The sequence below is a fragment of the Euleptes europaea genome, chromosome 4 (genome assembly GCF_029931775.1).
Source record: "Euleptes europaea isolate rEulEur1 chromosome 4, rEulEur1.hap1, whole genome shotgun sequence".
Taxonomy (NCBI): domain Eukaryota; kingdom Metazoa; phylum Chordata; class Lepidosauria; order Squamata; family Sphaerodactylidae; genus Euleptes; species Euleptes europaea.
The window spans coordinates 13,715,738-13,732,346 of NC_079315.1; the positions used below are offsets into that span (position 1 = coordinate 13,715,738).

Sequence of the window (16,609 nt, forward strand, 5' to 3'; positions counted from 1 at the left end):
TTTTTAGAAAGAGGATTGGGTAATAGGTGATTCGAAAGACTTCCGCTCGAGACTCTGGAGAGAGGCCACCAGTCAGAGTGGGCAACACTGACCATGGTGGGCTAATAGCCGGACTCAGCATACAGCTGCTTCACGAGTTCACGTGTGAACGTAGTACCTTTGCCGAGGGGGGAATCAACTAGTTGATGGCAGAAAGAGGGAGAGTACGGGCAAAACGGGTTTCAGGCGTCTCTTAGAAACAGAGAACAAGAAATACAGCAGAAAGAATCACAGGGACAGTTGACGATGACTTAAGAATATCAATGGAGGTTACCTCGAGATATTTTGGTTGGTAAAGGTAAAGGTCCCCTGTGGAAGCACCGGGTCATTCCTGACCCATGGGGTGACGTCACATCCCGATGTTTACTACGCAGACTTTGTTTTACGGGGTGGTTTGCCAGTGCCAGTCATCTTCCCTTTACCCCCAGCAAGCTGGGTACTCCTTTTGCCGACCTCGGAAGGATGGAAGGATGAGTCAACCTTCAGCCGGCTACCTAAAAACCAACTTCCGTCGGGATCGAACTCAGGTCCTGGGCAGAGCTTGGACTGCAGTACTGCAGCTTACCACCCTGCGCCATGGTAATTTTGATTGACCAAGGCATAAAACCCAAAGGGGATCTGCCTGTCATCATCAAGGCTGCAATCCTAAGGATACTTTCCTGGAAGTAAACCCCATTGAATAACATGGGACTTGTTTCTGAGTAGGCCTGCTCAGAATTGCTCCCTGAGTGCTCAAAGTAATTCATGTACCTTATCCTGCGCTAAAACTAACATCAACCCCCTAACGGTCTTCTCCCACTGATCCTATGTGACTCCTTTAGATCCAGATGGGTGACAGCCATAGATGCCAAATTAAACAACTTGGGTTTTACACCCCCAGCTTTACTTCAGTTAGGGTGGGAACAAGCTAAGTTAATTATATCCCAAAGGATCCAAAGACATCGAGAGACAAACAGATCTAGCAAGGGCGCTTCTATTCACTGCACCCCTCCATACTAAATACATCCTAGCACCAGCAGCCTATCTCCACTATTTAGAGATAAATAATTATAGAAGGGCCTTTACCCTGGCCAGATGTGCAGCCTTACCATCTGCTTTGCTCAAGAGAAAATATAAGAAGACACCCTGGGAAGACAGATTCTGCCCCTGCAAATCAGGGGACTTAGAAACTGTTGAGCATGCCCTCCTGAACTGCAATTTCTATACATTACCCCGTTCGATGTTTATTGAGCCCCTCTTATCGAGATTGAGACCTGACAGGGCAGGTGAAAGGTTTGAGATGCTCCTACAAGGGGGTAATCTTTCAACCACTCTTCAGGTTGTGAAATTTTGTTTAGCAGCAATGAAAATTCGTCGCCTTAGAACAGCGCAATTGACAGATGTGTCCCAGCTGTAATTCTTTTTTAAATGTTTTAAAAATGTTTTAAGACTCGGACTGTAATTCTTTGATTGTAAGACTCTATTAATCCTTACTTTCCGTTTTATCATGTTTTGACTGGCTAAGTGCCGCAAATAAATTATCTATCTATCTATCTATCTATCTATCTATCTATCTATCTATCTATCTATCTATCTATCTATCTATCTATCTATCTATCTATCTATCTATCTATCTAACACCAACCCAGTAAAATCGGCTAGGAGTATTATAGCCTTATTGCAGACTGGGGGTGGGGCCTGGGTTGAAGGCTTAAAGAATAGTAAGTTTTCTTACTGTTATTGAACTGCAAAAGTTTCTTTCTGTTCAACCGTATATTTGTCCGCCTGTTATGCTTGGTCTGTTTAATTATAAAGGTAAAATGGCTAGCTATTTTTCTGCTCTGGATGTACCTTTACAACGTAGAGCTTTTCTATTGGCCAGGGTAAATGCCTTTCCATCTAAGATGCTCTCTGGTAGATATTCCCAGATTCCAAGGCACAAACTTCTATGCTCTTGCAACTCTAACTCTATTGACACCATTGATCATATAATTTTACAATGTCCTCTTTATGAATGTCTGCGGGAAAGATTGCTGTCTGCTTTTTTAGCTACCAAAAGATCTTTGAATAATCTTAAACGTCAGTTTCTTTTGAACAATTCGATTCCTGAAGTAACTAAGACGGTGGCCCAATATCTCACAGAAGTGTTTAAGATTAAAACTGCTTTTAATTAGTACATTTTATAATATCTTAGTTTATATGGAATTTTATTGTATCCATCCAATCTATATTATGCTTTAAGTGCATTAAATATGGATTTATGATTATGGCATCGTAATTATGGCAATAAAGGTTTCTGTTTGTGAATAGAAAGTTTTGCCAAAGTGAAGGTCCCAATGGATTGTGCCCTGTAGCGCAAGTTGTCTTCTGCACTAAAATCCTCTATTTGAGGCACTGCTGCACTTTCTCATGGCAGGGGGCACATTTCCGTACCAGCAGGAAGGGGGAAGGGTTAAGGTAAATGAGACTGGGAACTGAGACAAAAGAAACAAGATTAACGCATAGTTAAATTGTGGAACTCCCTGCCCCAGGATGTGGTGATGGCTGCCAACTTGGAAGGCTTTAAGAGGGGAGTGGACATGTTCATGGAGAGGGGTATTCATGGCTACTAGTTAAAAGGGATACTAGTCATGATGCATACATCTTCCCTGAGTACAGTAGTGGAAGAAAAAAAGGAGGGGAATAAAACCCAACCTAAAAACTGCTTTACTAGGTTGATATCTGCACACATAGGATATGAGAGACTTATACTAACCAGTATTACAACAAGAACCTATTATACCAGATGTTTGAGTAATTGGGAATAGAATTTACAACATATACACATGCCTGGTTGGGTTTGAACTCTTTGTATTTGTATTCATTAATGTATTTCTGTAAATGTGTGCAGGCTTAAGAAAGGGTATTAATTAACCACTGATGATGGCCCCATAGGCCGAAACGCGTTTGGTATGTGGTCACAGTTATCAACCTCAGGATATGCCATTGTGCTATTTTAATGCTTTAATTTAATAATTTAAAATTTTACATAGCGCTTCTAATAAATTATACTTTCAGTATTTATACATAGTCTTATATATATTTTCTTTTCACCCAACCTTGGGTACCCAGCATACATCTTCCCTCCAGGATCAGATGGAGAAGAAGAGGAGTTGGTTTTTATATGCCGGTTTTCTCTACCACTTAAGGGAGACTTAAACAGGCTTACAATCACCTTCCCTTCCCCTCCCCACAACAGACACCCTGTGAGGTAGGTGGGGCTGAGTGTGACTCGCCCAAGGTCACCCAGCTGGCTTTGGGTGTAGGAGTCGGGAAACAAATCCAGTTCACCAGATTAGCCTCCGCTGCTCATATGGAGGAGTGGGGAATCAAACCCGGTTCTCCAGATCAGACTCCACTGCTCCAAACCACCGCTCTTAACCACTACAGCACGCTGGCTCCCATGCCTATTATGTTAGGTGCTGTGGAACACAGGCAGGATAAATGCTGCTGCAGTCATCTTGTTTGGGGGCTTCCTAGAGGAACCAGGTTGGCCACTGTGTCAACAGACTGCTGGACTCGATGGGCCTTGGTCTGATCCAGCAGGGCCTTTCTTATGTTCTTAAGATGGGGCAAAACGAGAGATAGAAACTCCTTACCTGATTGGCTGGTGCTAACGTTGAGGGCAGCATACTGGGGGGCGTCGGGGCTCAGCTCCGTCACCAGGTTGACAGCCTGGATCTCAAAGGTGTACTGCACGCGGGCCAGGAGGTTGGAGACTTGCACCCGACTCTCCGTCAGCCCCACCTGGCGCGGCTCAAACTGGACGCTGTCCCCGCAACGCACGCAAGGCCCCGGGGATCCCGTCGGGCACACTTTGCAGATGACGTTGAAGAAGACGTCCTTCCGGCCACCCAGGTCCTTGGGGAGACGCCAGGTCAAGAGGACGTTGGAGCCGAGAATCTCGTAGCTGAGGTCACGTGGGGCCGAGGGGGTGCCTGTAAGAAGAGCAGAGCATGAAAGCGTGAAGAAATGTGGCCATTTATGCATGGGAGTTTTACCTGAGGTTTGTTGCTCACTGGACCCACAATTTCCAGTTGGGAATCTCTGCACCAGCAGTCTCCAAGCTCAAATAAAGTCCCCGCCCCTTTAAATGCTGCTTTGTAATTGGCTTACTTGTAGTGCTTACTGTGAGTGAAAATCCCCCCCCCAAAAAAACCAATTGCAACATAAAAAAACATTTTAACAACAACAACAAAAACAGAGCAATCTGAAGGGGAGAGAAATCTAAGCCTCAGTTTTTTTAAAAAAAACCTTTTTTCTGCTCAGAAATAGCTCCAAGGAAGCAGGAAGCATTTGAATCCCCACCTCTGGACATGCTGCTTTGTAATTGGCTGTGAGTGAAACTAAGCTTGCACGCCCCGCACTTTGCCTTATGCATGGGGGCTTCACCTGGACTTTGCTCAGGGGAGATGGAAGAGTCGGGTTAACGGAGGAATGGGAAGAGCCGGACATTGCGAGGGCTGGGCACGAGGTCATCTCTAATGGAGGGAAAACTCATGCATAACTCCAAGGATGGGAACCTGGGTGGGGAAGTCCTCTGCCTGGGACTGCCTGCAGGCCTTGACAGCCAGCGTGGTGGTTACTGTGCCAGGCTGGCATCTGTAAGACCCAGGTTTTAATCCCCACTCTGCCACGGAACTACACTGGGTGACCTCGGGCCAGTCACACACTCTCATCCTCACCTACCTCACAGGGCTGTTGTGAGGATAAAACGGGGGAGGAGAGAACGGTGATGCCCTGATCTGGAGAGCTGAGGCGAGCCCGATCTTGTCAGTTTACTTTAATGATACAGTTCATGTGGCCAATTCGGCCCTGAACAATATCACACTGAGAACAAAAAATAAAGGACCTTTGTAAATAACCCATAAGGAAATTGGTATTTTTAAATCTTAATTGACTGGGAAAGGAATTTGGCAACTGCCAATGTAGTATTAAAATCCACCCCTGCTAAAAGAACCCTCCGATTATCCAGTTCAGAGACAGATTCCTGAATAAAAGGCTTTATCCATCTGTCTGTAGCTTCGTTGAGCCAGTCACAAGCAAGAAATGCTGAAGAGTGTCTATTTGGCCAGAACCACATTGACATACTCTCTCACAGTACGGTACCCTATTTAAACGACACATTAACTCCCCTGATGGGATGGCATCCAGTCTAGCTAACATAAATAGTTGTCTGTATCGCGGGATTATCAGAAAATCAAAGTGTATTGGGAGAGATTGCGGCAAGTTTAGACCTAGATGTATTGAGAAGACAAGAGTCACTGGAGAAGACCATGGTGATAGGAAAAGTTGAGGGCAGCAGGAAAAGAGGAAGACCCAACAAGAGATGGATGGACTCAGTAAAGGAAGCCACAGCCCTCAATTTGCAAGATCTGAGCAAGGCTGTCAAAGATAGGACATTTTGGTGGACTTTCATTCATAGGGTCGCCAGGAGTCGGAAGTGACTTGACGGCAGTTAACACACACACATAGAGGTGAGCACACCCTACGTGCTCTTATTGTAGTACTTCCAGAATCCAGTTTTTGCAAGCAGCTCAAGATGGAAGAGTTGCCGATGACCCATGCTCTTTTAGGTCAGAAGGAGAGATTCCTAAACCCTGGATATGACATTCAACCAGTTTACTCCACGAGGTTTGATAGGAATCAGCTTGAAGATCTCAGAAGCTAAGCAGGGAGGGCCCTGGTGAGTACTTGGATGGGAAACCAGCAAGGAAATCCAGGGTCGCTACACAGGGGAGGTAAACCACCTCTGCAGTCTTTGAAAATGTGGGCAACTTGCAAGGAAACGCAGGGGGAGAGCAAGGCGACCTCTGATGGCCGGAAACTGCATGCATAATTGACACAAAGGCCCGAAGTAGTCGGTGGGATGACAGTGAGGGAAACAGCCATGCATAAAAGGCCAATGTTTTCAGCGGCAGCCTTGAGTTTGGTGTAGCATCTAATTCCACATATAAATAATGTTTTTGGTGGCAGGGGAGGGGCTGTGGCTCAGTGGTAGAGTGTCTGCTTGGTATGCAGAAGGTCCCAGGTTCAATCCCTGGCATCTTCAGTTAAAGGGATTAGGCAGGTAGAAGAAGAAGAAGAGTTGGTTTTTATATGCCAACTTTCTCTACCACTAGGGAGACTCAAACCGACTCACATTCACCTTCCCTTCCCCTCCCCACTACAGACCCCCTGTGAGGTAGGTGGGGATGAGAGAGCTCTAAGAGAACTGTGACTTGCCCAAGGTCACCCGGCTGGCTTCATGTGTAGGAGCGGGGAAACAAACCCAGTTCACCAGATTAGCCTCCGCCGCTCATATGGAGGAGCAGGGAATCAAACCCGGTTCTTCCAGATCAGAGTCCACCGCTCCAAACCACCGCTCTTAACCACTACACCACGCTGGCCAGGTAGGTGATGCGAAAGACCCCTGACTGAGACCCTGGAGAGCTGCTGCCAGTCTCAGCAGACAATACTCACTTTGATGGACCAAGGGACTGATTCAGTATGTGGCAGCTTCATGTGTGTTCATGTGCAGGCTTGTATCTGCCGTAGCATCTAATTCCACATATAGGCAATGTTTCCAGCCTTGCGTTTAGTACAGCATCTAATTCCACGTGTCGATAATGGGTTTGGTGGCAGCCTCGTGTCTGCTGTAGCATCTCCTTATACCCTTAAGGGTGGCGTTCTACTTTTCATTGCGCTAATGTGCCAATTTTGATTGTTTGTAAACGGCCTTGAGTACAGATTCCCCTTCAATGGGACTCACGGACTGATAATAACAAGAATCTGTTAAGAGTGTGAAATCCGTCTCATAACGCTAAAACCCAAGGACACCCAATGACACGTATTGAAAATAGATTCAAGGCACATAAGAAGACCTTCCTCACACAACACTAACTTACAGAATTCACTACCATACAATGCGGCTGTGGCAGCTAACTTAGGTCGTTTATGCATGGGAGCTTTACCTGAGGTTCGTGGCTGGCTAGACCCGCACTTTTCTTTTCTTTTTCAATAACCTTTTATTATATTTTAACATAACGTAACACAACATACACTACATGTATTCTCATTCATATACAGATTAGGCTTCTTCCAGGGTTGATATTTAACAGTTCTTAAGGTTACAATCATCTCAACGTCATCTTAATAATTAAATTCTAGTTAAACTGTATTATTGTTTAATATTTCTAAATTTTATATTTGAAATTATGATATCTTTCTTTCCTTTCTGTTATCTATTATGATTTCTTCAATATTATTTAATTTCTTAACACTATTTCAGCTTTTACTATCATTCTTTCCAAGATAACTGCGTCTACTCTCTATACTAATACACACTAGTATCTTATTTTGTATCTTCAACTTTGCATATTCAAAATAAAACATCCAGTTCTTTTGGAATTCATTCACCGTTCTTCCTCTCAACATGCTGGTTGATTTGGCCATCACTGCATATTCTGACATTTTTTGTTTGCATTTCTCTATTTCTGGAATATCCTCTTCCAGAGGATATTCCAGACCCAAGCTTTTCTGTTGGGGATCTATGCACCAGCAGTCTCCAAGCTCAAATCAAGTCCCCGCCCCTTTAAATGCTGCTTTGTAACTGGCTTACTTCGCAGTGCTCACTGTGAGAGAAACACCCCCCCCCCAAATTCCAATTGCTGCATAAAAAAGCATTTTAAGAGCAAAAAACCAAGCAATCTGAAAGGAAGCAGGGGGAGAAATCCAACCCTCGGTTTTAAAAAGCCCTTCTTTTGCTCAGAAAGCGCTCCGAGGAAGCAGGAAGCCTTTGAATCCCCGCCTCTTTACACGCTGCTTTGTGATTGGCTGCACGTTTCCACCATTTCATGGCCATCTCGGGTATCTGAACACGCCCGCCCATCTCTGTCCCGGGTACTTACTGGTACAGGGGGCATCGGAGGTGTCCAAAGACGAACGGTAGTATCGGGCTAGGCAGGCGCATTCGCTGGAGCCCGGCGTGGAAGAATAGCTGTGGGGAGGACACGGACTGCAGGGGGCATCCCCCACAGATGCCTTGAAGGTGCCAGCAGCGCAAGCTAGAGAGAAAAAGGGGTAGAAGAAAGGAGAAATCCATTGAACCGTCAAACAGCCATTAAATGAGCAGGTTCCATTTCCCCTTCCACTAGTAAACAAAACAAGAGCACATGTGACTCTGCCTTATACATCTGTCCGTAATTTTTAAACTGTTGATGTTATTAGCACTGTTTTAATGTTTATTTATCAAATAGGTATGAATGGTTTTCTTGTAAATGTTATACTGATATTTGTCGGTAGCTGCCCTGAGCCGGGCTACGGCTGGGGATGAGGATGGGATAAAAAGGTAATATTGCAGGAGAGACAACCTGATAAGAGATCCCCCTAAAACTAGGTTTTTTTGCCAAAAAGATGAGGATTATCCCACTATGGCTGTTTCCTCGCGGTCACCCCACTAACTACTTCAGGGCTTGGTTTTGGGTATGCTTGCCTTTTCCAACTGTCAGAGGTCGCCTTGCTCTCCCAGTGCGTTTTCGTGTGTTTTGCCCGCGTTTTCTCGATTTGTGTTTAGCCAGCATCCAGAAAACACGGGGGAAATGTGTGGGAACACGCTGGGGGAGTGAGGCAACCTCTGATGGTCAGAAAATGCAAGCATAATCAAAGCAAAGCCCCAAAGTGGTTGGCGGGGTGACCGCGAAGGAACAGCCATGCATAAATGGCTTATATAGAGATATAAAGTCAGCAGAAAGCTTGCCAGTGCTTCATTTACATAAGCTTCATGCTCTGGAATGTGAGTCTTTGTTCTTATTTGAGAATATCAGGAAGAAGAAGAAGAAGAAGAAGAAGAAGAAGAAGAAGAAGAAGAAAGAGGAGGAGGAGATGAAGAAGAGGAGGAGGAGGAGGAGGAGGAGTTGGTTTTGATATGCTGACTTTCTCTACCACTTAAGGAAGAATCAAACCGGCTTACAATCACCTTCCCTTCCCCTCCCCACCCCACAACAGACACCCTGGGAGGTCAGTGGGGCTGAGAGAGCTCGAAGAGAGCTGTGACTAGTCCAAGGTCAACCCGCTGGCTTCATGCGTAGGAGTGGGGAAACCAATCCAGTTCACCAGATTAGCCTCTGCCGCTCATGTGGAGGAGTGGGAAATCAAACCCGGTTCTCCAGATCAGAATCCACCGCTCCAAACCACCGCTCTTAACCACTACACCACGCTGTCTCTCACTATGCCACCATGCCACGCTGGCATGTGAGTGTTGACTGTAAGAACCCATTTTAGTATTTTTAATTTGTATACAGTGAACAGAGTTGGTTTTTATATGCCGACTTTCTCTACCATTTAAGGGAGACTCAAACCGGCTTACAATCACCTTCCCTCCCCCTCCCCAGGTGGGGCTGAGAGAGTGTGACTTGCTCAAGGTCACCCAGCTGGCTTCGTGAGGAGGAGTGGGGAAACAAATCCAGTTCACCGGATTAGCCTCCGCCGCTCATGTGGAGGAGTGGGGAATCAAACCTGGTTCTCCCGATCAGAGTCCACCGCTCCAAACCACCGCTCTTAACCACTACCCCACGCTGGTAGTTTCCTGCAGACGCACCTGTTAGAAACCATGTATATTCACATGAAACCTGAAAACAGACTGGGGTATTCTTATCCTGGTTGTAAGTGCATGAAAGAAACACAGATAATTGTGCACTATTTTCCTCCAAGGGTAACACTTTGCATAAAATCTAGGTGCCTCTACCTTTCTTCTCCTCTCCCTTCATGCTCCTGTCAGGAGGGTTCCCTGTGATTTGGAGGGCCTGACCATCCTAGATGGGGAGAACGAACTGATAGGGGAGCCCCCCCCTTCCCTTCAAAGCAATCCATATCAATGGGATGTGTGAGTACAGATGTTCCACCGATGCCAGATTTGAATACTGTCACGTACTTTGAAAATGAAGAAAATTTGGGACAGAACAGCACGATGCAAAATTTTCACTCTAAAAGTGCCCTGGATTCTCTCTCCAGTAGATGCACCCTTATACCCAAACCTATAATCTTTGTTTGTGGATACACCCTTGGGGATTCCAGGAATAAAATTCATCCTTAAATTGTGGAAGATGGAATTTCCTCCCCCGTTTTTTGTCCACGCCTGGTGGTTTTTAAAAAAAATGTTTTGTGGCTGATGAGGCAAACATTTTGAAGTTCGAAAAGTGGTTCTCCCGGCCGCCAAAATCGTCAGCAAGTTCCAGCGGTGAATATTTACTGAGTTGACAGAAGCCAAGATTGATTTTGCTCCAGCAGATCTGCGATAGGTGCCAGAGATCGGGAGCGCGATGTGATTTATCAAGGGAAAGAAAAATGAAAGGGAGGTAAGAACGCGTCTGTAAACATGACTCTGCAAGATTCAACGCTTTGGAGACGGGGATTTCAGTTTGTGTGATATTTTTCGACGTGCCAATTTCTTGCAAACATAGCTCCTGGCAAAGAATAAAAGGTTTGTTTTGTTTTGGGGTTTTTTCCTCCCCTTAGCTGCTGCATAAATTTTTGTAGCTGGAACGCGAAGTGGGAAGGAGAGAGAGACAGCAACAGTAGGAATGAAAAAGAAAAATGAATTCCCCCCCCTTAGAATCAGTGGCAAGGAATGCTTCGCACATCATGTGAAGTAATCCAATGGTGTACTGAACAGCCATCTTGCAAGGGTGCAAGAGAACCGCTATCTTGCAAGCTCCGGGAGTTGCCACCGAACTTAAAAAGTTGCCTGGGAAAGGTCAATAACCTTTTCTCATAGAATCATACAATCATAGAATTAGAAGGGACCACCAGGGTCATCTAGTCCAACCCCCTGCACAATGCAGGAAATTCACAACTACCTCCCCCACACACACCCAGTGACCCCTACTCCATGCCCAGAAGATGGCCAAGATGCCCTCCCTCTCATGACCTGCTTAAGGTCATAGAATCAGCCTTGCTGACAGATGGCCATCTAGCCTCTGCTTAAAAACCTCCAGGGAAGAAGCGCTCACCACCTCCCGAGGAAGCCTGTTCCACTGAGGAACCGCTCTGACTGTTAGCAAATTCTTCCTAATGTCTAGATGGAAACTCTTCTGATTTAATTTCAACCCGTTGGTTCTGGTCCGACCTTCTGGAGCAACAGAAAACAAGAATGCTAATTCCTATGTATACTGCAGACACATGCATGTGTTTTCTAGGATGTGTTTATTGCTTAAATGTGAATCATTCTGGCAACAATAAACATGCTATAACCTGTATTGTGATAGTACACTTTTGAAAAATTAATTGTTTTTAACGGTATAGAGTTTATTTATATCCAAACATACTGCTAATCCCATGGTGACGGTATGTACTTTCTTGGGTTTACCTCATATTTAAAAAATAATGATTTCAACTTCTATTTTCCTACCTCTGATGACAAAAAGTAAGTTATAAGTGCTAAGGAAGCAGAGGAAGCAGCAGTTTACTGTTCTCTCTCAAGTACTGAGTATGTTTGCCGTTTTGCTTAGAGAAGAAGAGTTGGTTTTTATATGCCGACTTTCTCAACCACTTAAGAATCAAACCACTTTACAATCACCTTCCCCTCCCCACAACAGACACCCTTTGAGGTAGGTGGGGCCGAGAGAGCTCTAAGAGAACTGTGACAAGCCCAAGGTCACCCAGCTGGCTTCACGTGTAAGAGTGGGGAAACCAACCGGCTCACCAGATTAGCATCTGCTGCTCATGTGGAGGAGTGGGGAATCGAACCCGGTTCTCCAGATTAGAGTTCACCACTCCAAATCACCGCTCTTAACCACTACACCATGCTGGCCATCAATACTTTTACATTCCATAAACATTGTGTGCCATCAAATCGCAACTGACCCATGGTGACCCCAAAACCATGGTGTGCTCAAGGCAAGAGGAGCCGTGACTCAGTGGTAGAGCATCTGCTTGGCATGCAGAAGGTTCCAGGTTCAATCCCCAGCATCTCCAGTTCAAGGGACTAAGCAAGTAGGTGATGTGAAAGACCTCTGCCTGAGACCCTGGAGAGCTGCCGGTCTGAGTAGACAATACTGTCTTTGATGGACCAAGGGTCTGATTCAGTAGAAGGCAGCTGGATATTAGGGAAATTTTTTTTACAGTAAGTGTGGTTCGACAGTGGAATCAGCTACCTCACTGGCAGTCCTTAAGCAGAGGCTGGACAAGCACTTGTCAGGGATGCTCGAGGCTGATCCTGCATTAAGCAGGGGGGTTGGACTACGGGGCCTGTATGGCCCCTTCCAACTCTACGATTCTATTCTATGAGCACAGGGACGAGCAGGGGCAACGTGAGAGGTGTTGGGAAAAGGCTTGGAAGAGCAGCTGCCTTCCCCTCGAGGTGTTCCCCAGCAGATGAAGAATTATTCACGAGGCAAAAGCACAGCTCCGCCGTCCATATGCCCCACCGTGTGTGCCATTTCCGTCAGAGCAAGCATCTCTGCGGACCAAAATCACCCTCTGAAACCTCGGCCACTGGAACTTAATACACGTTGGCAGTGGCTGTGCTTATGCTTTGAGGGTCTCACAGGCCGGTGGAATGGGTGTGTGGGGGGGTCCCACCCAGTTCGTGGCCTGGCACCAGCACAAAGAATTACTGTGTTGGGTTCAACATTCGCCCTCGGGTGTTTTCCTCTTGCAGACGAATAAAGGAGCGGAGAATCTCCCACCTCCAATGGGTAGGCTGGGATTTCTCCTCGCCTGCCTTCCTAGATCAGGCAAGAAATTCTTGCTTGCCGAGAGGAGGAGGAGGAGGAGGACCTGGCCCCGGGGCTGCTTATCTCTCCCTACATTCCACAGACAGCACACTCTTATTATGTTGTCGCATTAAATCTCCCAGGGACTACATGAACACACAAAGCTCCCTTTTACTGAGGTATAACATGGCATACCTCTGAAGAAGAAGAAGGAGGAGGAGGAGGAGGAGGAGGAGGAGTTGGTTTTTATATGCCGACTTTCTCTACCACATAAGGAAGAATCAAACTAGCTTACAATCGCCTTCCCTTCCCCTCCCCACAACAGATACCTGGGAGGTAGGTGGGGCCGAGAGAGTGTGACTAGCCCAAGGTCACCCAGCTGGCTTCATGTGTAGGAGTGGGGAAACAAATCCAGTTCACCAGATGAGCCTCCGCAGCTCATGTGGATTGTGGAGAATCAAATCCAGATCTCCAGATCAGACTCCACCGCTCCACACCTCTGCCCTTGACCACTACGCCACGCTGGCTCTCCCAATACAGTGGCCTCTAACTGGCAGCAGCTCCTAACGAGTTCAAGTTTGAAAAAGATCTTCCCCAACATGCCCAGGATTGAACCTACAAATAGGATTGCCAACCCCCAGGTGGGGCCTGGAGACCTCAAATTGCAGATGATGTCCACACTATCGAGATCCATTCCCCTGGAGAAAATGGCTGCTTTGGAGGGGGGATCGATGGCATCACATCCCTGCTGAGGCCTCTCCCCTCCCCAAACCCTACCTTCCCCAGGGTCTGCCCCAACTCTCCAGGAATTTCCCAACCCAGAACTACCAACCCTACCTTCGAAGAAGAGTTGGTTTTTATATGCCGACTTTCCCTACCACTTAAGGCAGAATCAAACTGGTTTCCAATCACCCTCCCCTCCCCACAACAGACACCCTGTGAGGTAGGTGGGGCTGAGAGAGCTCTTAAGAGAGCTGTGACTTGCCCAAGGTCACCCAGCTGGCTTCATGTGTAGGAGTGTGGAAATCAACCCGGATCGCCAGATTAGAGTCCACTGCTCATGTGGAGGACTGGGGAATCAAATCCGGTTCTCCAGATTAGAGTCCACCGCTGCTAACCACGGTATCATGCTGGCTGACCCACAGATCTGAGAATGTAATGGCATGTATCTCACATCCAGGTTGCACAATGGCTAGCCTATATTCATGGATTTAAGAATTACTCATAGGAAATTTATTTATTTGATTTATACCCCGCCCTCTAATAAGGGGACATCGTTCCCTCTCTCGAGGGACATTTCCATCTCTGGGCAATGCCTGCCGAAACCTCCTAAGCAGCATGGTGGCTTAGAATTTCCAAATGGTCAATGGCTGGAACTTCAGCGGCCATTGCTCATTAGGGTTGCCAACCTCCAGGTACTTCTCCAGGTATTTCTTTATCTCAGCAAACCTCCAGGTACCAGCTGGAGATCTCCTGCTATTACAACTGATCTCCAGCCGATAGAGATCACTTCACCTGGAGAAAATGGCCGCTTTGGCAACTGGACTCTATGACACTGAAGCCCTATGACACTTCACCTCCTGCCGGTGGTGAAGAGGGACCTGGCAACCCTACTGCCGGTGACCAGCAGAAGCATAGTACACTATGCAAATATGTGCAACTGTGTTTAATTGGCGTAATTTATACATGTCTCAGAATCCCGTTTTTCATGCTGCAGAATCGGGGCCCTCCTTGGTGCTCGCCAATCCTCTTTTACTAGAGAGCGAAGATCCCTTTGCTTTCTGAAGCCTTTCCAGACTCCAGTTTCCATTTTGAAGGCCTCTCACAGAGACTGATGGGATTATTGCCGTTTTGCCTCATTTTCGCATCAGTTGCCAATGGTTTTTATTGGCTTAAAAAAAAAATCGTCCTTTGCTTAACCACTTCGGGGTGTTGGTGAACAAACATTTTAAATGACAGAAAGGTACAATGTTGTTTTCTGCCAACGGCACGCATGGCCCTGCTTTCCAGCTGCGGACCGATCCTGTCTGCTCCAAACATGCTACACGTGAGAAGCCCTGCCTCTGCGGAGATCAGGCCATAGCCAAGCGTTTTATGCTTGGTTGAACGCACTCTCCATGCCCTTCCCCCATGCTCAGCATCTCCCCTCTGATGTGAAGACCCAATTCTCAAAGTCTACCAGATGTTAGTGGGAATTGCAGAAAGTAGAGCAAATCTGTATGCCTGGCGGCTCTAAGAAGGGTTTGTGTTGAGAACTGGGGGCGGGGGGTGATCTAGCAGATAAGCCAGAAGTAGAACGAGAGAGAGAGAAATAAAATATGGCAAAATAGTGTAAGAAACGACTGAATACTGCCCAAAATGGCAGCCACACATCAAGTTCCTCCTTCCATCTCTGTAACATGTGGTTCGCATCGCCTTAAGAAGACACAGTTGTCTCCCCATTACTATCGTTGGTCTTTTGACCACAATAAATGATGTTTGATTGATTGACTATTGTTGCTGGCCTCCCCAGCCTCCCCCCGACTTGTTTGGGGGGGTCTGACCAGGTTTTTCCAGTGCCTATGATCAGTGATAATGAATGCCATCTTGCTTATTTTATTGTTCGGAATACGTTATTTTAAAGTATGTTTTAACTGACGTTTTTAGGATTATAACGTCGTGACCCGCTCTGAGCCTGGCTTGCTGGGAATGAGAATGGGCTATAAATGCAATAAATAATAATAATAACCTGCAAACACCAGCCTTTCCTGCTGGTAGTTCTCCACACCGGACAATGGAAGGCATTCTGCTTCTGAAACGGAAGGATCTGAAGAATCTCTCTCATGGCTACCAGCCAGTTACATGACTATCCTTCATATATGTATCACACTTAAGGTTGCCAACTTCCGAGAAGGGCATGGAGATCTCTTGGAATTACAACTGATCTCCAGATGACAGATATCAGTTCATCTGGAGAATATAGCTGCTTTACGGGGTGTTGTCTATGGGACTACGGGCGCTTTCACGCATCCTGAATAATGCACTTTCAATCCACTTTCAATGCACTTTAAACGATGGTTTGCAAAGTGCATTGAAAGTGCATTATTCAGGATGTGTGAAAGAGCCCTATAATGATTTATGAATGGGAGGTTTTGCCTTAGATCTGCTGCTTTCTAGATGCATATTTTTCCCATCTGAATTCTCAAAACTCTGTATGGGGGGGTGTCTATTTTTGCATTTTGAGAATTCGGATGGGGAAAATGTGCATCTACAGAGCAGCAAATCCAAGGCATAACCTCCCATGCATAAATGGCAAATGTGTTTGGAAAAGAGAGAGGAGAATGTGTCTCAGCGCTGCTGTTTTCAGTGGGATCCTTGTGTTTCTCATAACTTCTAACTTTGATGGACACAGAGAAAGAATGCACATCCTGAAAGAAGATGGGGACTGAGGGTTCTTTGAAATGGAATTCTTTCCCCCAGCTCTTTAGGAAAATACTAGGTCTTGTAAAAAGGTTGGATTAAACTATTAGCCAACAACCTTTTAATCAATTCAAAAAGCACTTTGAATTAAGCAGGCAGGCAGAATTCTTAAAAGTTATTTTAATGCAAGTCTTTACAATCCCCCCCCCCAAAACCCCAGGCAGCCATTACCACGTTAAAGAGGCCATTCACCATTCTATATCGCTCTGCAGGGAATGCTCGAGAAGGCAATTGCTCTGACGTTTGTAAGAATCATCTACAAAACTACAAGACTGGAATTAATGAGAACATTTGTGCAGGATCTGCTTGATTAAAAACAAAACCAATTGATCAATGACGATTTCTCTCATTGGCTGACAGTTTTCATTTAACTTGCGATCTTGAAGCTTTACAGGCCATGG

The 16,609-nt window shown here is 46.0% G+C and overlaps 1 protein-coding gene and 1 non-coding gene across 2 annotated transcripts in view; one reads left to right on the top strand and one right to left on the bottom strand.

The window, feature by feature from the left end:
* LOC130476791 (ephrin type-B receptor 5) overlaps positions 1 to 16,609 on the bottom strand; it is a 144,638-nt gene that overhangs the window by 66,974 nt on the left and 61,055 nt on the right. The window contains exons 4-5 of the mRNA XM_056848790.1: positions 7,947 to 8,102; positions 3,657 to 3,995 (exon numbers count right to left, since the gene is read on the bottom strand). Of these exons, the coding sequence (XP_056704768.1) occupies positions 3,657 to 3,995; positions 7,947 to 8,102 (495 nt within the window). The remainder of the gene's footprint in view (positions 1 to 3,656; positions 3,996 to 7,946; positions 8,103 to 16,609) is intronic.
* On the top strand, positions 6,038 to 6,109 carry TRNAT-GGU (transfer RNA threonine (anticodon GGU)). Its single transcript has one exon. It is a non-coding gene; the product is annotated as a tRNA-Thr (tRNA).